This window comes from Rattus norvegicus, chromosome 1, assembly GCF_021556685.1.
Source record: "Rattus norvegicus strain SHRSP/BbbUtx chromosome 1, alternate assembly SHRSP_T2T, whole genome shotgun sequence".
Taxonomy (NCBI): domain Eukaryota; kingdom Metazoa; phylum Chordata; class Mammalia; order Rodentia; family Muridae; genus Rattus; species Rattus norvegicus.
Window position 1 is genome coordinate 44221619 of NC_141534.1, and position 24744 is coordinate 44246362.

The window sequence follows — 24744 nt, forward strand, 5'->3', positions numbered from 1 at the left end:
TTCGCCAGGTCAATTATTCATTGGCTTTAAATGGTACTTGAGCTTAGTATTAACTGATGCTCCTACCCGGCTCCTGGGCACTTGTGAATCTCTCCCTCGATGAGACAGAGAGGGCCATTCTGCATTTCACTAGGTGCCAATCTTCTCATGCCCATTCATGTCATGTTTATGTTCTTCTCCTCTTGGGTGAAATATGAAGTACAGAAAAAATTGCTTTCATCCCTTCAAATTCTTTTGCAAACTTAGTGCAGACAAGACATTGAGGTATACAGAAATGAGACATGCAGCCTGCCCTGTGCTTGCTGTCCCTGCGCTTGATTCATGAATACAAGAATCTCTGAATATTCGTTTATGAATAAAATATAATGAAAAATAAAAGAATTGTAAAGTGCTGGAGTGCTGAGACTCACCACTGCCCAGAACCATAAGGGATCATCCAACCAAAAGGTTTTAAAAAAAAAGATGCAAGGGCTGGAGAGATGGCTCAGAGGTTAAGAGCACTGGCTGCTCTTCCAGAGGTCCTAAGTCCAGAGGTCTCAGCAACCACATGGTGGCTCACAACCATCTATAGAGTGATCTGATGCCCTCTTCTGGTGTGTCTGAAGACAGCAACAGTGTAGTCACATACATAAAATAAAAATCTTTTTAAAAAATTCAAGTTAGGCCATTATTACTATGAGACTTTGTTTATTTTCACCCTGTTCTGTAACTTTGCCTTTTCACTCCTTTATTAAGCATACAAATTTGGGATAGAAATCAACCAGGAAATTTACTATGTCACAGCAAATGTTGCTTCTTATCTATTTTGGTTTGTTTTATACTGCTTATAGCAGTATCATAGTAATTTCTATAGTGGAAACTTCCCTGAGTCCTAGAACTTAGGAAGGTGAGGAAAAAGGCACTAGTGTGGGATGAGAGCTGCTTGGTGCCTGGAGATGACTTCTGGATGTAGGGCCTCAGGGGACTTAAGAGGTAAGGGCAAACTTGGAATCTTGTGTTTAATCCTATGTCTACAAACTTTGAACACCTTCCAGGTGTAGGACCACATACCTACTCACTGTGTTGGGATTAAGTTTTCAGTTCTTCAACTGGGGAGGACACATTCAGACCACAGCATATGGACAAGTGTTGTGGGGTACGGATACAGGTGTCATGACTTGTCTTGAGAATAAAGTATCCTTTGGGGTGGAACTTGACACCTACCTGCAGAGGCAAGTAGAGTTTGCGTTTCTAGGTTTAGGCAGGTAGGGAAAAGTGCATGGCTAATAATGAGATGGCTGTGTAAACCATTCCAGGGATCTCAGCACGTCACGGTTCTATTAGGTTTCTGTACCTATTATTACACTGCTCTACCTTAACTGCTTATTGACTTCCAAATCACATTTGAACAACTAGGGATCACTTAGTGAGTTCACAGATGGAAATCTGCCAGTTACTCTGCATGGGCTGATAATGCACTCAATGGTATCTTATTTTTTAAATGTATTGTTTGTGCAGTCCTGAGTATTGAGCTGAAACCTTCGATATGGTCGTAAGCACACATGGTGCCATTGAGCTGCACCCTAAGGCTCCTGACACATTTTATGCTTATATTGTTGAAATAGTCACATAAGCTTTGGACGGTTCCTTTCTAAACAGCTCTGATATCCTAATACACAGGTAGTTTAAATTCGTTCTAAAGCTCTTTTTGACCTGTAATCCACAGGTCTCACACCGCTTTCTCTTCCCAGGGTTAAGGGAGACAGTTTTCTCTTGTTAATAGAATGGAATCCAATATTGTGTTTTGTTTTGTTTTGTTTTGTTCTGTTCTGTTCTTTTTGAGACTGGGTCTGTGTAGTCTTGTCTGTCCTGAAACTCACTATGTAGACCAGGCTGGCCTCAATGTCAAGAGATCTGCCTGCCTCTGCGTCCAAAGAGTGCACCATCACTACCCAGTGAAATCAAACGTTTAACATTCTTCACAATCCATCTTAACTTTTGTCTTTCAGATCAAGAAGAGATTAGGTAAATTGTAATTACTTAATATAATTGCAGTGTTAAGGCTAAAGCAGAAATAAAATATGGGAGGCTCTGAATATAGTTGAATGGCCAGTCTTGAGTTGTATGGGTTTTTGAAAGCTATTCAGCTGGGGACTGGAGAGATGACTCAGTGGTTAAGAGCACTGACTGGTCTTCCAGAGGTCCTGAGTTCAATTCCCAGCAACCACATGGTGGCTCACAACCATCTGTAAATAAAATAAATAAATCTTAAAAAAAATTTTTTTATAAAATGAAAGCTATTCAGCAACTTCCTTTAAAAATGTAAAATAAAGCTCCTTTAATCCTAGCACTCAGGAGGCAGAGGCCAGCTTGCTCTACAAAATGAGTTCCAGGACTACTACAGAAAAAGGTCTAGGGGTGGGGGTAGGGAGACCCAAGAAGCCCCAAAGCCCAACAACTGCAAAATAAGGGGCTGGAGAGATGGCTCAGTAAAGATCAATGACTGCTCTTTTAGAGACCGTGAGTTCCATTCCCAGTACCCTCTGAGCAACGCACAACGGTTTCTATCTACAGTCCCAGGGGATCATACACCCTAATCTGGCCTTCATGGGCATATAGTGCATAAACATCCATGAATGAAAAACACCTATGCATATAAAAGGCAGATTAATACATTTTAAATGTAAAAAATACCTTTCATGAGACTAGAAGGGATACTGTTCATATAACATATAACAGTGTGTTAAGCACTGTAGGTAGCTTAAAAATACTTGCCTATCATTAACGGTTTGTGCTACTTCCTTTCAAATAGTGAGGCACTGAATTTCAGTATGAAGTATACTGCCAATTACAAGCTGAGTTTTGAGTGATATATATACACACAGTCAGACAGACAGCAGCACAGGCCAGTCAAACCCTCTCTCTTTCAATACAATTTTTGTGACAAGAGTGCTAAGTCACAAGAAAAGATGTAGGTACTTTAAACTGGCCAAGCCTCAAGTGTTAAAGACCCGTAATGTCAAACAACACATAGTACCAGAATATCTAGTTTGCTCTTCATAGATGAAAATCCAGTGCAGTGCCTTGACAAAAGGGATTAGGAGTCTGATAGGGGGTAAGCCCACTAGATAGGCACATAATCAGATCTTAGTTTGAAGAAGCCAACTCTAACACATCTAGGGGAAAGGAGAGAAATCGGAACTATTTATTAGACATTGAATGAAGTTGGTATTTATCATAAATTTTATCACGCAATGATATATACTTAAGTAGAATTGTGTCTAAGTGCTATATGATATGTGCAAGAGTAAAATGTCAAGTTTTTCATTCATTTCAGACACTGAATGTATGAAAACATTATTGGAACTGGGCAGTGATTCTGGTTGTCTGACAGTTGACATACATTAGTCCTTTCAGAAGGGACTCTTAAAACCTTAGTTGTGATGAAATATACTTAATATGACATAGTATCACCTGGATTTTAGAGGGGACACATTCAAGCTACTGACATCTATCCATTTGTTTGCTGGTAGCATGTGAAGCTTGAAGTCGTAGGTGGTAGAGAAACATAAGACAGGAAGCTTCATTTCTCCTCTTCCATTGCACAGCCTCTAAGGAATACTATTGGGTACCATAGTGGTTAATTCTGTAGCCTTGGCTAGCCTGTATTGTGACTGAGACGGTTAATTGTCAACCTCACTACATATTTCTGAACTAAAATTCAGAAATGAAGGTCATACCTGTTATCTGGTTCTTGAGGCAAAAAGACAACGTGCCTTTGACCCAGATCCTGAGTTGGGAAGACACCGCTAATCTGGGGCCACACCTGCTAGAAGCTGTGTAAGGACAATGGATGAAGGGAGGTTTTGTTCTTTGCTGCTTCTCCTGTTCTCCTGGCCTTGCTATTGCATCCATTCCTTCACTGGCACTAGAGCCTATTTCTTCAGATTCCCACATATACCAAAGACCAGCTGAGGCACCCAGCCTTGTGGGACCGAGCAACTTCCATTCCCATTACAGCCACTGTTGGGTTATTGAACTGTAGAGTGTTCCGTCATTCCGATGAACTTACTGTGTGTGTGTGTGTGTGTGTGTGTGTGTGTGTGTGTTTAGAGGCTGGGGAGAGATTCATTCTGTAAGTTCTGTGACCCTAGAGAACCCTAATATTTGGTAACACATTATTTTGGGTCTCCTCAAGGTTTGGAGGTTTCACTGATACTCAAATCAGTGAAATATCAGTCATGCTAACATGTTTTACCAACTGGGCTAAAGGCCTGAGTAGAAAAAACCTAGACTCCTCCAAAACAGGGATTTCCCCAGCAAACTACCAAGTAAAGTGAACCATCAACTCTTCTTGGTCTCTACTCAGCTGCTCCACACTGTAGATCTTGGACACATGGTACTCTATGTGGGGCCATCCTTATAGTGAATTTGTGCAGACACATCCTATTGGTTGTTTCTCTGAGGAACTGATATAGGAGCCCACCAAGGCTTACTATTCAGTAGAGCTCACACTTTGACAGGAAGCTTTTGGCTTAACAGGCCCCACGGGCTTGAGGTTCTGTTTGCAAGGCCCAGGCTATCAGCTGCCGGGTAACCCAGGAACATTTCCATGATTGAGAGGGCTATCCTTACAACATGCCTGACTCCATTGCTGGGAGGGAGCACCTCGTAAGTGCTTCCTTTCTTTAGGACTCTGTGTATGCTATGCCTATCAGTCCTAGTGTGCTTGACAGTATCACTTTTTAACTCCACTATTAGCTTCTGTTTCCTTCCATCATATTAACACAAGCATATCTGCTTTGTATTTCAAATTCCTGATTAAATATTTTGCACAAAAACAACTGTCTACGTGTCTAATTTTTTATAGAGAATTATCCAAGAAACTGTTAACTTACATTCCTCAAGAGAATACTGGTGAAGCATTTACACACAAGAGATCTGCACTAGAATTTTCCCAGTGTATATTAAAAACATATATCTTTACAAAGAAGCTTAGTCTTTTCTGGAAATCATTTCTACTAGAGATTCATAATCCGAATAGTCCTTCAGTGACTGTATCAGGTCATCCAGAAGACAGTCTCCTTGCATGAAGCTCTCAAGGTCATGTAGTGATTTGTTTATTCTGTGATCTGTGACCCTATTTTGTGGAAAGTTGTATGTTCTTATTTTCTCTGATCTTCCTTTAGTTCCAACCTAAAAAAAACAAAAACAAAAACCAATATTGGGGGAGGATATAAGAGATGCATTTAGATTCAGGAAAACTTAAATCTACAGCAATGCAAGAACCAAGTATAAACCCTTGAGTCCCCAAATAACATGCGGGCATGGTACAGAGTAGACTTTATAGTCAAGAGATAAATATTTGAGTCCTGTATCTGCTCCTTCAATGCTCTATGATACAATCAGCAAAATATTGATTACATAATGACACAGTCTAGCAAATGGCTGATATTTAAACAGTAGAAGCAACATATTTATAAATGCATTTATGTATATGGTACCTCTGGGAATTAATGTCACCCTGCTGTGGAGATAAGGTGATGGGTATATATACTAAAGAAGTCACAGAAGGACTGTATAACGCAAAATCAAATACAAAAATGTAGGTTTAATCTTCCAGTACTCTTGCTTCCATAAGTGCAAAGGATTAAAAACTGAGTAGAGATTTAGTATATGTTCACAAATCTGTGTACTGAAGGTGTACACAGGTACTGCCCTTATAATAAATACAAAGATAGTAATAACAAAACTATACTTTCTATAAATATTTTTGTGTTTCTCAAATTCATTTTTACCTGGATCTTTCGAGCGCTGTATCTTTTAGCAGTTTCTTCCTCTAGACGCATGCTGTATAACCTTGCACGTAACTTTTTCATAGCCAGCTCCCTGTTCTTCAGCTGAGATCTTTCTTGCTGGCATTCAGAAATAATACCTGAATAATGTTATGAAAATTAAGAGTTTAAATACAAAAATCTTCTTTATTATCAAGGACTATTCCTTTTCTTTCTCATTCTTTTTCTTCTTTGACGAAGCAATAAAAAATGAGAATCGAAGAGAAGACTTTAATTTTCTGTTTGTTTGTTTTCTGAGACAGGGTTTTATTGTGTAACAGCCCTGGCTGTCCTGGAACTTGCTTTGTAGAGCAGGCTGGCCTTGGACTCAGAGATCCACCTGCCTCTGCCTCCGAGGTGCTGGGATTAAATGTAAGCACTACCACGCATGGTACACTTTAAATATTTTTAATACAGACTTTTTTATAGCCTCAGCTATCATAATTTTTAAAAAAGATTTATAGAAATGAATGTATATTCTCTGAGATCTACTGAAGTGGATCAATGATGAAAATAGCCAAATCTGAGCATCAGAAGGCCTTTTGGTCGGCTGGGTGCATGATCTCTATAGTTCTGAGAAGCAAAACTACAAAACAGCTTAAACAATTAGGGTCTGTCTACGGTGAGAGAAGGAAAGGGTGGTATGTGGGTGTATGGGCGTGCGTGTATGCATGCATCTGTGTGTGTGTGCGCGCGCGTGCGCGCGCGCCTGCGTGTGGTCATTTCTGAGCAATGATGAAAAGGTTTTAGTACTGAATTTTGTCACTATGAAGGTTTCTACACTTGATCTGAGCTCAGAATAAAAAAAAAGAAATGAATGTATATAGAATATAGAATATAGTTGAGGATTTCCTTTTTTAACATATTTTTATTTATACAGCTCACTTATCACCATATTTAACAGTTTTCTGTATGTAAAGGACAAAGTCCTACCTGTCCACCTGTCTTTATTACTCCTGGTTAACAGGGGCTATGGCACTTTAAGATCCATATATGTGGTAGTCCAGGAGACCTGACCTGTATTAACTAGACGCTCCTTGTCACTCATAAGCCACTCCGGTGCTCTATCTAGTAAGATTTAAAAACACATGTCACTTTGCCCAATTATCTAGATTCCAATTCTGTTGGAAAGAGGCTCCTGAAATTGTATCTAAAAGTGTCCATGTATCATGCTTCTCTGTAGAAAGTCCAATGATCTGGGTCTTAGCACTGCAGTTAATAACTGATAATTTAGAACATTTTCTGATAAATAATCATATAATTCACTGAGGCTTTTTTGGAAATAGCAAATCTAGTAAGAATATATCCCATAACTCAATTGGCAGGACTCAACTGTTCTCTTCATAGTGACTAACCCCTCCTCCTTCCTGGAATTATCCTGAACAGATCAGCCACAGAACAAAGTGGCTAGCTCAGAGCCCTTAATGCTGTATTTCGGTATCTGGAAGTTTGTTCCAGTGGAGAGCAGTCAGTCCCCCAGAAATTGATCTTGACTCAGAGTTTCATGTTGAAAACTGAAGGACACACCTGTGGGAAGATGAACTATCCGAACAGCACTGTCTGTGGTATTTACGTGCTGACCTCCAGCTCCACTTGCTCTCTTCGTATCAATTCTCAAATCTTTAGGGTTAATCACCAGTTTAATCTATACATACAAAAAAAGTTGGAACTTTAAGGAACAATTACCCACACCAATTGTCTCAGGTAAGACCCACACAGTATAAATACATGCCACACAGAAAATGTAAAAGGTCCAAGAACAGACCAGAAGCAGAATGTTACTTTAGATGGTTCGGTGAATGTAGAACGGCACTAACACTCCCTAATCCTCCAAACTGAGCTTTCTGCCTCGCCAACAGCAGCAGTAGAGACTGGTGAAGGAGGAAACTCGGTGCTGGACAGAGGCCTCCATGGAGAGCAAGTGCAGCCTTACAGAAGAGCCGAGTGTGCTCAGCACAGCAGACTCCAGCCTGCTTTAACTTCAGCTCCAGGGCATCCTGGCCCAATTCTGGTCTTTATGGGCCACATGCACAAAGACTCACATACATAAATGTCATTTTTTTTAAAATGTAGAATTTTTTAGAAAATGTAGAATTTTGCTGAATTCAAAAATTTTAACAAAGGAAACAAAAAATAATAGCAATTGAATACATGAAATTGTTTTGGGGAGAGGGGTGATATTGTTTTTAAAATATTATAACCATAATTTGGAGGCAAAGACATGAAGCCAGGTTACGCATTCCAGGAACACTGGAATTCAACAGGGTGATGCCCTGTCCCAGGAGAAACCATGAGAAGCACCATGTTTAAAAATGTCTGTTCCATGAACAGCTAGAGACTGCTGTCTACGGCATGCTAGTCATCCTGCAGTAAGATAACCCCTCTCAGAGCTGCTAGAATAAAGCTAGACAGATCCTAGAGCTCGCTTCACGTCCTAGAGCTCGCTTCACATCCCCCTGACACCAACTCTCCTGCACTTCCTCTCCCAGCTCTTCTGCTCTCACTCAGGTTTCCCACAGAAATTAAACCCATCAACCCTACCATACACCTAAATAGTACTTTCTCTTAAAACTAGTAAATAGAAACTCTCAAATACTCATATTTTACCTTTTAAGTGAGTTAATTTGTCACTTTTAGCAGAAGAGAAACTAATAAAACAGGTTGTTTTCTTATATACTGAAGTCTTGCTTTGTGAGGCGAGGTACGCACTCAGGACCTTGCTAATACCTCTGGCTTATAAAGTAGCATCTGGGCTGAGTGCAGCCCTTTACTGAGGTAACTGGAGAACCACCCGGCCTGCAGTGCAAAGGGAAGCAGGCAACCAGTCTGCATGCACAAGCTTATATGACCTGACTCACGGCAGGGGCTTACGATGTCCATTTCACAGGTGGAGAAAACATCCGGTGTGTACCTAGACCATCTAAAAACATGTTCCTTCCTACCATCTAAGCAAAATTACACTTCCTGAATTACACTTTCACCAGTAACTCAAAATATGGAAGGAAGACCAAATAACGAGGTTACCCGGTTGCTGGGAAAGGAGCCCAGCGCTAGACCCATCAGGAGGCTTTACCTCAGTAGGCTGGGGCAGAATTGCCACCGTCATGGTGCTGGTGTGGATGCGGCCTTGCCTCTCTGTCTTTGGTACTCTCTGTACTCTATGTACTCCTCCTTCAAATTGCATGTGTCTGTAGGCTTCTGGACCTCCGATGCTGGCTGATGCATGTCTGAGGCCACCTTGAAAACAGAATGGAATTATTTTTATCATTCCTGCTATGCAGAAACAATTGACTATCACATATATTCTCATGAAGTTAAAAAACCTACAATATAACTGTCAGTAGAGAGTACAAGCACATTAAAAAACTTTAAAGTTTGATGTTTTAATACATAATTATTACTGTTTAAAAATATCTGTGTATTTAATTTTAGGTCTGAGTGTTTTAATAGTGTGTGTATGCATGCATGCATGTATGCATGCATAACACAGGAGTACCAGGTGCATATTGAGTCAGAAGACAACATCAGATCTATTGGAAATGGATTTATGGGTAGTTGAGAGCCACCATGTGGTGCTGGGAACTGGTCTCAAGTCCTCTGCAAGAGCAGCAAGAGCTCTTAACTATTGAGCCAAATCTCCAGCACCCTACTATGTAATTATTTAATTCCGCTTATTAAATTAGTGTGCTGATGAATTCACATGAGCAATAGCTAAAAGACCACCTTTTTGGTTTCTTTTTGAGACGTACTCCTGAAGCCCAGCCTAGTCCTAAACTTAGTGCAATTCTCTTGCTGCAGCCTGTTGGGTGCTAAGATTAAAATGTGAGCCAAGAGTATCCTAAAACTACTTTTCAAAGCTGGAAATGCTTATCATGGAACAGCTTTCCACTATCGTTTACAGGAGACTCTCAAACCATGGTTTTATGTAAAATCATTAGGTAAGTCAATAAAGAGCGTATCACTTAGTCCTTACACATATGTTCTGATCATCGTCTTGCCAACCCTCCCCCCAGGACATACTGTAATAAATCTATGCTTTACGAAAGCTAATCAATTCACCTACTGACTGTGCTGGTCAGAATAATCTAAGGAGCAACTTCAACTGAGGGATGACCACACAACACTATCTGAAGTCCGGGAGACATGTCTTGATTGATGACTGATGTGGGAGGGCCACTGGATTGAGGTAGGTGATGCTACCCCTGGGCAAATGGTCTTAGGGTGCCTAAGAAAGCAGGCTGAGGCAGCCAGGAGGAGGAAGCAGTGAGCAGCTTTCCTCTGTGGCCTGTGTTCCGGTTCCTGCCTCCAGGTTCCAGCCTGGAGTTCCTGCCCTGACTTCTCTTTAAGGTACTGCAAACTGAAAGATAGAAGAAATCCTTTCTTCCAAGTTGCTTTTGGTCATGGTATTTTTATCACAGCCATAGAAACCTCACTACGACACTGACCTAGTTCACTTGGGAAATATTCCAGTGTTTCAAAATGCCATCTTTTAAATGCAGCGTATTGCTGGTACATGTCAAACATCTCAGAAGTGAAAAGCATGGCTTCCTGACCACCCACACCCGCAGTCACCTCCAGGATCAGGTCACTGCCATCCATGTCTTCTGAAGGAACCAAAAGGGAGATGATCTGCAAATAGAAGACAGCACCTTCCTGTAAGTGACCACTCCTCAAGAGCTCAAAGCTAATGGATCAGGGAACTTAGATATAGAACCCAAGTTTCTCTAAACAAATAATTTAATATTGCTCTTTGATAAGAGTCTGACCATCTTGCTAACTGAAAATGTATAGTGCATAATTTCCAGTAAGGTATTAATAATGTTCCAGTTAAAACTTTAAGTATTATAAAATGCATCTACTTTTGATAGGTTTGTTTGTATTTCTTGGAATTCTTTCTTTTGTGTTATGCTCCTGTCTCCACCTCCTCAGTGCTGGGAACACAGGTGTACAGCACCACACCAGATCTTATGTGGTGTTAGGTGCTGAACTCCATGTTAGGTAGTTAGGAAAGAAACATCTAGGAGCAGGATACTACACCACATGTCTTGAGATACAAGGCCCAATACAGAAGGAGAACAAAGGTGCTCATCCTACAGTTGCTACTTAAGTTCACTTACACAGAAGAGGAAACATTGATTTTGGAAGTTGAGGACTGGCATTCTATTAGGGCTAAGATAAGGTCACGTTCTCATCCCAAAAAGTTCACTCTGCCTTCAGTCTACAATCTTTCCTACCCATTGTCTACTCTATCACAGTGAAAAAGGAAGAGGAAGAAGAAGAGGAAGAGGAAGAAGAAGAGGAAGAGGAAGAAGAGGAAGAGGGAGAAGAGGAGGAGGATGAAGAGGAGGAAGAGGAAGAGGAAGAGGAGGAAGAAAGCAGAGCGTTCTGTATCTCTTTGCCTTTGCAGTAAGAGCTGGTACAGATATTTATCAGTGAGACTTGTACAGTATGCAACTCTTGTAGCCTGAGAATTCTGGATAAGAAATGTCTTTTTCTGCTTTAAAATCCTCTTTGATGGTGGCAATCCCTTCATGGAGCAAATATACAAAAAATCAGACAAGAGCTTAAAAAAAAAAACAAAAAAAAAAAGCAAAAAAAACAAACAAACAAACAAACAAACAAACAAAAAAAAAAACAGAGTCTAGAGTTGAGGTCTAGAGGTGAAGAACAATGACCAAGTTTCCAGAGGGCCTAGGTTCATTTCCTAGCACCCATGTCAGGCAATTTACTCCACCGTGTAATCCGATCCCAGGGTACTCTAAAAGTACCAGGCCTGCTTGTGGTCCAGACACACTTGCAGACAAATACGCACAAATAAAAAATCAACAGCAACAAAAACATTCTATATAAGTAGCCACAGGCTGCTTGCCTGGACTTCACTAAGCCTGTAGTGACCTGGGAAAGAGGAATGGCATAAGTGCTTTACTCTTTTTTTTTTTTTTTTTTTTGGTTCTTTTTTTCGGAGCTGGGGACCGAACCCAGGGCCTTGCGCTTCCTAGGTAAGCGCTCTACCACTGAGCTAAATCCCCAGTCCCGGTGCTTTACTCTTATATATAACATAATAACATACCCGATGCTTCAGCTCGGCTATTTCTTTTTGACACAAAGCTATCTCACTCTCTGCGAGTTTCTTCAAATCTTCATTCTCATCTAGGAAAAAGAGCAGCAGTTCCAGTTTTCTTAATCACTGTTAAATTGCTAATAGATTTTCAGTTTGTGTGTTTATAGTTACCACGGATGAAGGAAAAACAGATCTTTCATAGTTGCCACTAATTAAAATTATTGAGAGAATGGTTTTTATAAGTATATAGCTATAAAAGTTTTCTTGAAGGTAAAAGAAAGTTAGATTTAAAAAATTCCAATATAAACATTAAGACTAAAGTTCTCTATATTTTCACCTCCAGAAAAACTGTAATAATAGACTTTAAAAGAAAAAAAATTAAGGGCTGGAGAGATGGCTCAGTAAGTAAGAGCACGTGACACTCTTGCAGTCAGGGCTGGAGAGATGGCTCAGTAGCACGTAACACTCTTGCAGAGGACCTGGGTTCGGCTGCCAGCACTCACATGTTGGCTCGCAATAATGTAATTCTGGTTCGGGGGGTTCTGACACCCCCTTACTTTCTGGGTATCGGCACCAGGTATGCATGTTGTGCATATACATACATTCAGGCTAAATACTCGTATGTATGAAATTAAATGTCAAAAACATTAACTGGTTTTATTTGCTATGTATGGGTATTAGCCTGCATGTATGTATGTGCAGCACGTGTATGTCATGCCCACAGAGGCCAGAATGGGGTGCTGGATCACCATTCACTCTCCAATCACAAACAGTTGTGAGCATGGACTCTCCGGTCACAGACACGGGTGCTGGGCACCAACCCTGGGTCCTCTGCAGGAGCGCTCTTCACAGTTGTGCTGTCTCTCCAGCCCCAGTAAAGAGACTTAGTTTACCAACTTAGGTTTCACATTACCAAACGGATGCATTTAACTAGCTAGAATGCCCAGGCAGGGGCATGGAAGGTTTGAATGGGTAAGCAGAGTTAAAACCTACAGTCGAAAGTCAGTCTTAGTAAATGTTTCCTTAGGATAAAGTATCCAGCCAAAAACATTCACTGGAGTCTGCCCAATGTTTATATAAATATTCCTTTCATCTCTGGTTTTATGATTATTTTATCTTTGAGTTTCCACTTTTGACTTAAAGATATACCTTCTCATTTGTCTCTCTGCTCTATGGACACCTGCAGCTGTTTTTCCCTCCGAAACATCAAATGTGCACATAGCTTAAGTGTGTGTGCTTACCTATTAAGACCTTATAGCAAGGGAGGTGGGGCAATTCATACACAGGAAAGCTGCCCATTTAGGTAATTCATCCCAAGTTCTGTGGGTCTGCCAGTTCTTTCTGGAACTCGTGGTTTTCTTCTCCCCCCCCCCCCGCCCCAGATGTGCTGCACTATGCATTCCTGCCTTGTTACTGCCTCTACATAGCTCCATCCGTTAGTGCCTACTCTGACCTCTCCCATTATGCAGGCGCAAGAGCTTTCTCCTCCACTGCAGCTCTCCTGGGCCAAGGCAGAACTCTGAGCCCGTATCCTTCTATGGTAACTTTTATTTCCTCAGTATGCACTCAACAGCAAAGCTCTTTTTCCCTCAAGGAAACTCAGCTTTTGTACCTCTATCTTATATTAAAAATAAAACTCATTCTGATATGGGAAGCTGCCCCGCCCAATAAACTTCTACCCTATTTCTTATGATATAACCCATCAAATCTTGTTTCTTAGTGGTTGTTCTGTGCCGGTCTGCTACTGTCTCTCCTTTGGATGGTAAGCAGCTTCCTCCTGACTCTTTCTCCATACTGACACCAACAGTAGACTTTCCCTAGATAAAGTCACGTTTTTGCCTAGAGTGTGAGGCACTGCCCTACTGTTTCAGGCTATAGAAACAGTGCTAATCCTTCATCTTTCTGGTTTCATGTTTGTGGTGGTTTAAATAGGAATGACTCCCATAGACCCGTGTGTGAATGCTTGGCCCACAGTGAGTGGCACTTTTGGGAAGTGTGGCCTTATTGGAAGAAATGGGTCACTGTGGAGGTGGTGGGCTTTGAGGTCGCATATGCTCAAGCTATGCTCAGTGTGACACAGTCCCCTGCTGCTGCTTGCCGATCAAGATGCAGAACCTTGTAGCAGAACCTCAGCTCCTTCTCCAGCACCGTGTCTGATGCATGCTGTCATGCTTCTCCCCTTGAGGATAACAGACTGAACCTCTGAACTGTCCTCCACCCCCAATTAAATGCTTTCCTTTCTAAGAGTTGCCGTGGTCATGGTGTTCACAGCAACAGAAACCCAAACTAACACAATGTTTCCCTTCTGTTGCCATGCCCCACACCTATTCTACATACACTTCCACCAAGCCGTACCTTCATCCATGTTGGCCACTTCTGCCTTCTAGTCCCTTCTCTTATACCACCTAACCACCTCTTTCTTGCCTTTAGCGACCCGTTTTAATGCTACTTTCTGCTTTTCAGCACTGTTTTTTATATTGAAATTAAAACTCCTTACTTATTATTTGTTCCCATTTTCGGAACCTGGAGCCCCACGGTTAATTTCAGTAACCAACCCCAATCCCTTTTCTCACTTTCTTCATCCGGGCAGGGTCTCTGAATCAAGCGTTCCCAGGTGTGTTCTACTGGGTCTCTGGAGGCTTCAGGAACGCAGACACTTCGGCCTCGGACGGAATCTCGAGGGAAACTCGAATTTCCAGGTCTCGGTGCCTAACTATAGTGCACTGCTCCCCACATTGCAGTAGGTCAATGCCATAAACTCACCCGACTTTAGTTCCTCTGCTGGGACTACCAAGTCTTTCCTGCACATCTGAGCTGCCAGGAGGGGAGGGGAGGGTAGGCAACGGAGATCCTTAGTTACTTCCGAGGACTGACGGAGCAGAGAGCACCGTGTCCAGGGAGCTCTAGAAAGCCCGACGGAGGGTTGTCAGAACCCCAGTGACAAGGTCGGTAACACAAATGGCTTCCGAACCCATTGGAGCAGATGGCTTACCGTGCAGCAAGGATTCAGTGTCCCGTAGCTCCCGCTCCTTCTCGTTCAGCAGCCGGGCCGCCGCGGCAAGCTGGGGACTCCCAGCGTCCAGACCGCCGGCCTCCGAGCCCACGCGGCGCTCCAGGAAGGCTCGCAGGGGCCCGCCGCGGGCGAGGAGCTCCTCGGAAGGCGGTGGCATGCGGCTGATGGCGCGGCGGGCCCACAGGCGCCGGGCACTGCTCAGAAACCCGCTCCGCATGCTGGCCCAGCCGCCCACCGTAGCCAAAAACATACAGAGAACACTCCAGGAAGAACTATGCAGGTCGCGAAGGCCGGAATTTAAAGGCTCTGCCGGAAATGTAGCGAGAACTTCCGGCAAGGCGTGAAAAAGCCGCTAAGTCCCCAAAAAGTCAAAAGGTAAGTAGGCGGGGCAGTCAAGAAACGTTTGCCCCGCCTCCAACCCGAACGCCGAAGTCTACCCTCCCCCCCCCACCCCCCGGGGAAGGGGCTCCGGATCCTCAGCCCCACCTCCAAATGCGTGATTCTGGGAGCTCAGCCCCGCCTCCGCGGGGGGCGGAGCTCCACCGCCTCAGCCCCGCCTCTACGGGGGGGTCGGGGTGGAGGGAGGGGGAAAGGAGACCAAAGCCTAGGTCCTGCTTCTAGTGGGTTTGCTTCCCAAAGCTGTGTGGGGATTTGAAGAACCTTGAGGGTAGTCAAGCGACCTGCAGGCACAGAGGTCAGAGCCACAGAAGTCATCTATCTCCAGTCTCTAAGGGTTAATTTTAGGGTGGTCGTCTGGCATAGGTTCCTTTCAAGGGCAGGCATATCCTACTAAACCTCCAAGTGATGCTAGAAAATCTTATGTTTCCTATCACCCACCACACCATTCACTAGCTTTCTCCGTTTCCTGCCTCACATTCTGACCCACTCAACCCAATTCTCCATTGCTCTCTCACTTTCTTGCTCTTGCTTTCACCTTCTACAAATTCAACTTAAAACTAACAAACTCCAACACAACCAAGCATTTAAAAACTTTCCTTTATTCTGCTCTGAAGTCATAACTCGCTGGGATTACTCACTTAGCTTGCTCAAGGTTCAGTCTGCAGCCCTGCAATTAAAAGGAGAAAGAGGGAGAGAAATCAAAGGCCTACCTCTAGTGGCCATCCATCCTCCTCACTATACTAACTGATGCATTTACAATTTCAAAAGACTTAACCGCGGCCCACCAGAGAAGTGGATAACAGGACATGAATACATACAGACAAGCCACTCTTGGGGATGCAGGGACTGAAGCTTAGTCTGTGTGCAAATTCTACCGGATTACTATCTGTTTTTTGGACCACGGTGGTTCCCTGATGATCAAACTGTTCTCCTTTGAGAATCAAATGGTAAAGAATGGGTTCTCTTACCGTCAACACTAGTCAAAACTACTAATTACAAGATTATATAAAATGAATTTTGCATCATATCTAATCAATCCGTAGCATCACATACAAGGGGCTGGCATGAAGAAATGAAGTGACTCTTCAGGTAAATGAATGGTGAGGTACTTTGATTTTAGTGTGCGAAGTCCCTCCACTGTGCTTTTAAGACATCAGTAAGTTCAAGAATATATTTCATTTCTTATAAAAAGGTGCTCTAATGTTACATAACAATGTGAAGATTCTGTCTAGAAGTTATTATACTTGGATAGCATTACACCAATAAGCAAACAATAACTTGTCTAAGGATACATGGGAGAATTCTTTATTAATTCAAAACACATTAAGAAAATCAGTGTAATGCATATGCATTTTACAATAATACCCATAAATTGCCACAATATAGTTAAATGAAAACACCTATTTGATTTCCTTTGAAAACTCAGACGTCTGGGTTTTCTTACAGTATTGTCATGCTCAAATCTATTACATGGTAAAAACTGTAACACTTTCAAGAAGTCTATTATTGTACATAGGTAAATGATGAAATTGGTTCAATGGAATAAAAACCCAGAAAATTTTGAGCTGCAAGAAAAAGAATCTGGATTTTCTAGTCAACTATGAGTACCCACAGATATTTTGGTATTATAAAATGGACAAGCAGGGCTGCTCTTGTATTCATGTACTCAGAACCTTTTTGTGGTTCACTAATAAATACATCAGTGAATGCAAAATGTGGAAATAGATCACTAAATAGGGTGAGCATGGAAGTAAGAAATCAGACACGTTCAAAATGAATTTCACAGAGTCGAATTCGGTAAAATACGTTTTAACATTTTGCAAACTCTTTAAAATCACACACAAGAAACACTGTGACAAACAGGTTAAAGCTTGAGGAGCAACATCAAGTCCTCTACACTTCAGCATTGTACACACAGCTCAGTGGATGATATACAGGAAGGCATTAAGCATGAGTAATTAGCAACCTCTTGCTACAATTAATGAGACTAAAATCTTCAAATCCAGCATGTGAGCAGGATTTAATAACTACCCGGGGTATTTCAGGAAAGCGGGAACAGTTGCACTTTTCATAAGTAGATATCCAAGCTAACACTGATTTGGGTCATTTCATTTCCTAATCCATTCCATTTTCTTTGTAGTATTTGTTAGTAATCCTTTAATGGAGCCTAGTATTCATGCTAAGACTTTGGCCAGAATTGTTTTTGTTTGCTTGGTTGGTTGGTTGTTGGTTGTTTTTCTTGCACAGTGTAATGCAGGGTCTATTTCACTCTCAGGTACCCTCTTTGCATGCATATCACTTGGCAGCAGAGAGGCTGTATCCAAAAGGCAATGCTTTAAACAGGTGACAGGGTGACTGCAACAGCAACAGCAAGGACCCCAAAGCAAGAGTACTTACCCGGGTGGCATGTGCCTTTGAGATATCATGTAACGAGGTTGGCTATCCAGGGCTGGGCAGGTGGCTCAACAATTAAAGCACTTGCTGCTCTTACTGAAGCCCCTGATTTAGTTCCCAGAACCCATATGAAGCCTTAAGACCATCTGTAGCTCCAATTTCAGCGGACTCTTCTGGCCTTAGGTGTTGCACACATGTGGTCACATTTATACTTGCAGACAAAACACTCACACACATAAAATAAAAAACAAATCTTTATGATAGAAAGAACAGAATAACATTATTCCTTCCAGAAACCAAAAGCGCTAGTCTAAAAATGAGAAATCCCACCCTGCAGAGTGATGCTCTACACAATAGATGTCATTTCCACTCAAAACTGTCAAGGTTTTGAAAAACACAAGAACATTTATAGAGAGTCACAGCTGAAAGAAATACAACGAAGGGTGACAATAAGAGGTCACATGGTTTTAGGATGGGAAGGGTAGAGAGAAGACAAGAGAAGTGTCAGGATGATGTGTACAACCTTGATGGGGCAGCATTAGTTATTAATTGGGAATAATTGTTTTCCAGACACAGAGAACACACCAGGGCATTTTGTACTGCCTTTGTAATTTTTCCATTAAGCTGAAAATATTCTAAAATTTGGTGAAACTATTAATGAACACTTAGCCACTTGTATTAATAATCTTTCTATTCAGAGTATCATGATAAACTTGACAGTCACACTAATATTGAAGGGATTGATTTTCAGTCATGCTTTATGAACTTGCTTTTGGCTCTGTCATCCAGTGGCATACTTGGCGTATTTGTAACTAACTTGATTCTATGTTTCTGATTCGTGGGGATGGCGATTTTATGTCCTAGGTCTCCATCTTTAAGTGTGTATCTGTGTGTATGTGTCTGTGCATGTGTGTGTGGGGGTGTTGCATGTGTCTGTGTGTATGTGTGCTTGTGCATGTGTCTGTGTGTATCTGTGTCTGTGTGTGTTGCTGTGTGTGTGTGGTGAGTGTGTGTGCCTGTGCATATTTAAATTTTTCAAGTATGTTTAAAAAAATAAGCAGAGAAAGTAGAAGGCCCAGGGAAAGGCAGTGGGGTACAAAAGAGAACAGGATATAACAAGACACCAGTATGAAAATGGCATGATGAAACCCTCTTTGTGTGCTAACCAAACCATTCCAAGGAAACAAGGGGAGAGTACGCTAAAATGTCACTTACTAAAAATGTGACTATGACTGGGCTGAAGAACTCTTGATCAATTATTATATGCAACATTATTGTTCCAACGGACACCCCATAATCAATATTCATTTTCAGATGAAGAAACAGATTCAGAAAGGTTACATGACTTTTCCTACCATCTCTGGATGTAAATACCAGCTCTGTCCTTTCAAACGGAAATGTGCCCAGACCTTAGACAGTTTGCTTAATCATCAGTTTAGGACGCACACACTTCTAACTGTTTAAAAAGCTGAAATGCCGTGATGAAGCTATGAATCAATGGGAAAGTTTGCAACAGAAAATACTTGATGTAAGACAAGAGGAGGGAACTGAATTTCAGATTGTATGCATGACACTGTGATATCTCGTGTGGTTGTCATCATGGGTGCTTTAGATAACTGCTTTTTCCCAACTTGGAGCATTTGTCATGAGAATCAAATGAGTTCTTAACCCCATTTGCCCAACTAAGGAACACTCCATCTCTCCATGTTTTCAATAGAATGATGGTATGGTGTGTTCTCTTCAACCAGTGGGAAAGAAAGCATGTCCCTTATAGCCGCTTAGGACTATTTCTGTAGGAGTAATATTTCTTAACATACGCAGAAATCAAAGCCAGTGCTCTTTCATTCACTATGTGTGTTGTGGTGATATCTTAGCCATATCATAATCTTGCAGATATGTTCTGAAGGAAGGCTCGGTAGGTTTTAGTGGTTTTACCCGCAGTCGTGGCAAGTGAAGAATTACTAACGTTATTACGCGTGGCGTGCTCCTATCAAAGGACAGCATTTTCTGTTGATCGGAAATTTGAAAACAGAAAGGAGTACGCTCACAGTTTCAAAAATAGATACTTTGGAGATTGGTCACTCACTGCCAATCTAAATAGACAGATAACCCAATTTTTTTGGCTGTATTTCCTATTTCGAGATAATATACGAATATATAAAGCCAAAGGAATTCAAAAATTCATGTTATGTGGGGGGTCTAGGTATATCTTCCGTTTAAAAACAAATGGATGGTTTTTCAAAAAGTTCACTTTTCTATACTTTATTTCCATTCCTTCCATTTAAAAACCTTCACCAAAGCACCTGAAAATTTTTATTTGTTGCAAGTGTAGTTTCCACAATTATAATGTGACTTTTTCTGAGACTATTTAAAAAATTCTAGAAAAAAAAAAGAATAAACTTAAATTAAGATTCAAGTATTAAGTTAATACAATGGGGGAGATGTATATTGTTTTCAACAGATTAGTCTATCTATTTCTACAGTCCTTTGACACTCAACTATCAAATAAATAGAGCACATTCTTTATACTAGGAGACACTGAAGGGTGCTCGCTAATAAATGTTCTAGGCACAGTGACACACTGTTAGAACAGCTGGTCATTTATAAACATTGTAAGAATGTTTTAAAGGCCATATTATAATTTTGACTTTTTCATTTATAACTTCTGTATCAAGGTCCGTTTTTGCTTACATTCATCTGTGCCTTGTCATGCTGTCAGAGCATGTGTGCTTACTTTGGATGACATCGTAATAAGCCAGAAAGAGGAGCCACCCTCCCTCCAGCATTAGCATGTCTATGTGTAAGATCCACCTATGGAGACATCTGTCTTTGAGCCACCTCTATATACGTCACCTATACAATCTCCTTTTCTTTCCACAATAGACAGACCTATAGAAAGTGCATTAACCTCTTGTGTGTGCATTAGCGGATTCTAACAATATACAAAGTTATCTTGGCAATCATCAATGCAAGGTGCTTCACTTAAAGTGCTAGGGTCTCCCCAAGGAGAATTCAATCAATTTTGAATAAAGCAAATGTTGTGCTCTTGAAATGGTGGCAGAGACACCAGTTGAGGGCTTTTGTTTGTTTATTGTAGCTCTGTGACTTAAACAGAAGAAATCACACCATACTTTGAAAACCGGCATAGTCACAAGTCCACAGGCACACTCTCTAAAACTTGAAACATTCAGAAGTGAAATGAGAAGCCATCCCCCTGAAATAGGAATTCAACACAGAGCTGCCCACACAGCATCGCCAAGGACAGCGGCTGTGCAAATCCGCCTTAGGACCTCGTCAGTGAAGCTTCGTAACCAGGCTCCAAAGACACAGCAACTTTGAAGCAAACACTGCAAATGCCTAGGTTAGAGATGAGGACCCTTTAACGGCCCTTACCTCTTCTTACATTTGGTAAAAGAGTAAATGCATGATCAAGCAGACAACTCGCCTAGTAGTCCAGAGATATTGTAAAGATCACCTGTGACAGTAAGTCACGAGCATCCGCAGTACAGGGAATATAATAAAGTCTACATCAAAAACAATTGTGCATGCAGGGCTTCGTAGTATATTACAAATCTCCTGGTCATGTGCACCAATTCATTGTGCCTCAAACACAGAAATGAGATGATGGTACACTAGATAGGCATACACATCATATTAGCATAATAAACACTTATCAAGAAAACAATGAAATCATTTAGAACGATGGGACTTCACAACAGAAGCAACGACGCTTTTACGTTTTCTTGACTCTTTAGGAAAAAATAGGATTTTTTTTGTAAACATCTTCATAGCTATCTTTTTTCTCGACAGATTACTGAAACTATTCAAAGAGTAAATATCTAGGAGACATGAGCAAAGCGCGTCTTAAACACACTAACACTTTCAGAAAAGAGTCCACAGGCATTTGCTAAAAGATGACTATTATAAATATCTTCTATCTTGCATTTTAACTATGTTTCCATAAATAATGTATTTAAAAGTACTGAGCGTAGTAGGATGGTCAGCGGTGCCAGTGTAAACACAACATTTTGTTTTCCACTCTGCAAACTGTTTTTTTTTAATCCCATTTTGTCAAACACTGCAACAGTTAAAATATTTGCATAGGGAATATGTAATAGCCCTTTTAATCATAGCTCCTGAATTCTATATAAATTAGAAAATCATATTCACTTAAAAAACAATTCTTGAAATGTTTTAAATTTATGGAAAAAGAAACATGATGCCAACCTTTCAAGTAAAATAAAGTGAAAAAGAAAACTCCAAACTTGCATCTTAAAAAAATATGTTTAATAAATTAAAAACTGAGAGGTAGTTAAAAATGACAAACAAAACCTTTAATTTTAATATCATCCTTAATATAAGGCCAGTATTCTCAGTGGTTATAAATCTTTTTAAATCTTTCATTTTTTAAAGGTTACTCAACATATATTCATTGAGTTTAAGATTAAAAAAATAGTCTCCAGGGGATTTTGATATTGAAAGGTAGGACCTTGATATAAATATGACATTGATTGTAATTTTGGTTTTGTGCACAAGACGATACTGTTCTGAAGGTCAGAAATGCATACCATGGTCATGTGAGTATCCGTGTAAAGAGTTAATGTAATTATAAAAAATAATATTGGCAGCTAAAAGGATTGAGCACTGCACTGCCTTCTAGTTACGGACGAGGGTTGGTAGTTTGATTTTAACAATGTTAAAAATAAGTCTTTCTTGAGAGACTACGGTGAAAACAGTTAAGGTCTGACATCAAAGGCTTTCTTCTCTATAATCCCTTGTAAAATGTTGGTTAGGAAAAACTCAAGCTTTTCACTGAATTACACGTTCAAGGTGAGCGCGCCACACAGAGGCGACTCCTCAAAGGTGACTTTTACAGTGCTACATGTAGGCATTTCTTTATTACCCTTCCCGTTCTATTCCCAAACTGGGTTACTGAACTTATTATTGTTTACCTGCTGACAGTCATAGGTTTATGCAATGCTTTTAGAACTGAAGAGCCTTTCTTTGATAAATTAATTACACTATTGGACATCTGATATATACATAGACTCTTTTCTTTCTTTTAGACCTAAAAATAGTATCCTTCTTGGAATTTTCAACGAGACAGGATATCTGCAGATTGTTTTGTGCTTTTTAAAATTTTTCTTATCATTGTTAACTATTTTTGTTTTCTTTCTTTTTCTCTCTTTTCTTTCTCTTAAAATATATATATAGCAAACTCTTCTGTAACAAAAATGTCAGAATGTGGGCAGTGAACAACCAGAGGTCTCACACAATAAGGTCCTTCAATGGTCACTTTTTTTTTTAACATGTACAGAAAAATTGGCTTCAGAGTCCATGTACTAAACATAGTATGTAGCGTGGTTAAATATCACTGTTACATGTTTAAAATAGCCTTTGTGTGTATCAGATTATGCTTAAAAAATGCAAACCACGGCCAATTTGTTGGCAATTGTTTCTAAGAGACCATATTGCACAGAAGTCCTTAAATACAGATACAAGGTATGCTACTGACTTAATGGCACAAGTAAAGGGCAGACGAAGCGGTTTTACTTTGCACATGCGGCCTCTAGAGATGCACTAGGGGATTGTTCAGAGGACTAGGAACATAGTTCGCTTGCAAGGAGAGCAAGTGTTGAATCAAACAAACTCAATTTGGCAACTCATTTTCTTACACAGGCTTTTTACCCCCTAACAGAATCATGGATAACCTTGATAAAAATAGAGACAAACGACTTTCCCAGTTGTCTTTTCCCAGCAGCCAACCTGTCGTTTTTTTCAGGAACTCGATTTCTGATGTTATTTAATTACTTTTATTTCCCATCCCAGCCCTCTGAAATGATTTTTTTTTTTGGCCTTTCAAATGAAAATTAAGATTCAGAAGTGGAGCTGGCAGTACTTTCGACAAAGGCTTTGTAGATCTGCGAGTTCAAGAATCTTGGGAAAGAATCTCTGTGCATTAGGGTGTAGATCTGAAGCTGGGCATCTTCGTACATGTGAGGGCTGGGCTCCAGCAGATTCCTGTTGATCACCTCTCTAACTCGAGAATCGAGGCTGACCTAAAAAGAACAGAAGCAGATATGACCATGTGCTTTGCCAAACAAAAGGCCTGGGTTAAGTAATCATGACATCTCAGAGCAACTTCATAGATTAAGTCTCACACCCACAGCAGCAGAGATGGTCCTTCCAAAGGCTAAACAATGCTTAGCGGTCCCCCTCCCACTTCTCATGCTGAATTACACAATGGGGAGAGAAAGAAGAAAAAACTAGAAATTTGGTTTATGGATATCTTGGCTCCTTTGTTTCTCTTCTCAACTTATTATAGAGTGCCAGAGAAGCATCAGAATGTGAATCCATCCCTCCCTCTGCTTCCTGAGATTGTTGGGGTGACTCTGTTGACAATGGGGCACAAATCTGAAGGCAGAAAGGAGCTCTCCAACCAAAACCAGCACACAGGTCATAGGTGTTACCTAGTAGCTTCATATTCCAATGATCTCTCATAAACAAGGAAGGAGAGCATGACCATGGAGGAGTAATGTCCACCCTAGTGAGAGGAGGCTTAATGTCCTCTGAGTAGACACATCTAGGAGACATATCTCTCTCCACGGATGAAACAGAATCCAGGGTAATGATGTGTAATAGTTAATAAAAGAATCTTAGGGATTCAGAATATTTACTGAAGTTATCAATGCAGTGGAGCTTTCCATGTATACAGAAATTAAATTCAGTAGGAAATCCAGTAACCAACACATCCTTCTATTACTGGACCATTCCCTTGGGACATGTTAGAAAGGGAAAGAGTGACAAATAAATGGCAGTAAACCCATGGTTAAAATGAAAGCTCTGTCCTGAAAGGCCACATTGGAAAAACCCTACAAATGGAGGAGGCTTCCATCCCCAGCAGAGCAAAAGGAGAGGGATAAAAAGAAAACCGTGCAGGAGACAACAAAATTACCCTGAGTGTTGACTGCTGTCAACTGTGACCTGGGTGCTGTGGTCCTTAGCTGAGTGTCTCTTTTTGTAGAAGAATTCATTTATTTCATGTGTGTGAATACACTGTCACT

General features: G+C 40.9%; 2 protein-coding genes and 2 non-coding genes across 8 annotated transcripts in view; 2 read left to right on the forward strand and 2 right to left on the reverse strand.

Annotated features, from left to right (window-relative positions):
* Positions 1-3161: 3161 nt before the first annotated feature.
* Mtrf1l (mitochondrial translation release factor 1 like) lies at positions 3162-15165 on the reverse strand. 3 transcript variants are annotated; one of them, XR_015628887.1, is made up of 7 exons: positions 14867-15160; positions 11884-11963; positions 10386-10442; positions 8887-9050; positions 7341-7458; positions 5778-5914; positions 3162-5175 (listed from the first exon to the last, which is right to left on the reverse strand). XR_015628887.1 is itself a non-coding variant. In NM_001025723.3 (7 exon segments), coding segments are annotated over 7 exon segments (1122 nt in total). In that variant the 5' UTR covers positions 15105-15165; the 3' UTR covers positions 4922-4974.
* LOC120100395 (small nucleolar RNA U2-19) lies at positions 6313-6392 on the forward strand. The gene has a single exon (XR_015655872.1). It is a non-coding gene; the product is annotated as a small nucleolar RNA U2-19 (small nucleolar RNA).
* LOC120100394 (small nucleolar RNA U2-30) lies at positions 6541-6610 on the forward strand. The gene has a single exon (XR_015655903.1). It is a non-coding gene; the product is annotated as a small nucleolar RNA U2-30 (small nucleolar RNA).
* A 1399-nt stretch (positions 15166-16564) lies between the features above and the next one.
* The window catches only part of Rgs17 (regulator of G-protein signaling 17), a 111648-nt gene continuing 103468 nt past the window's right edge, over positions 16565-24744 (reverse strand). For 2 of the 3 annotated variants that reach the window (NM_001437799.1, NM_001437800.1), the window contains 1 exon segment: positions 16565-23739. In NM_001437799.1, the coding sequence (NP_001424728.1) occupies positions 23551-23739 (189 nt within the window). In that variant the 3' untranslated portion in view covers positions 16565-23550. 3 annotated transcript variants of the gene reach the window in all.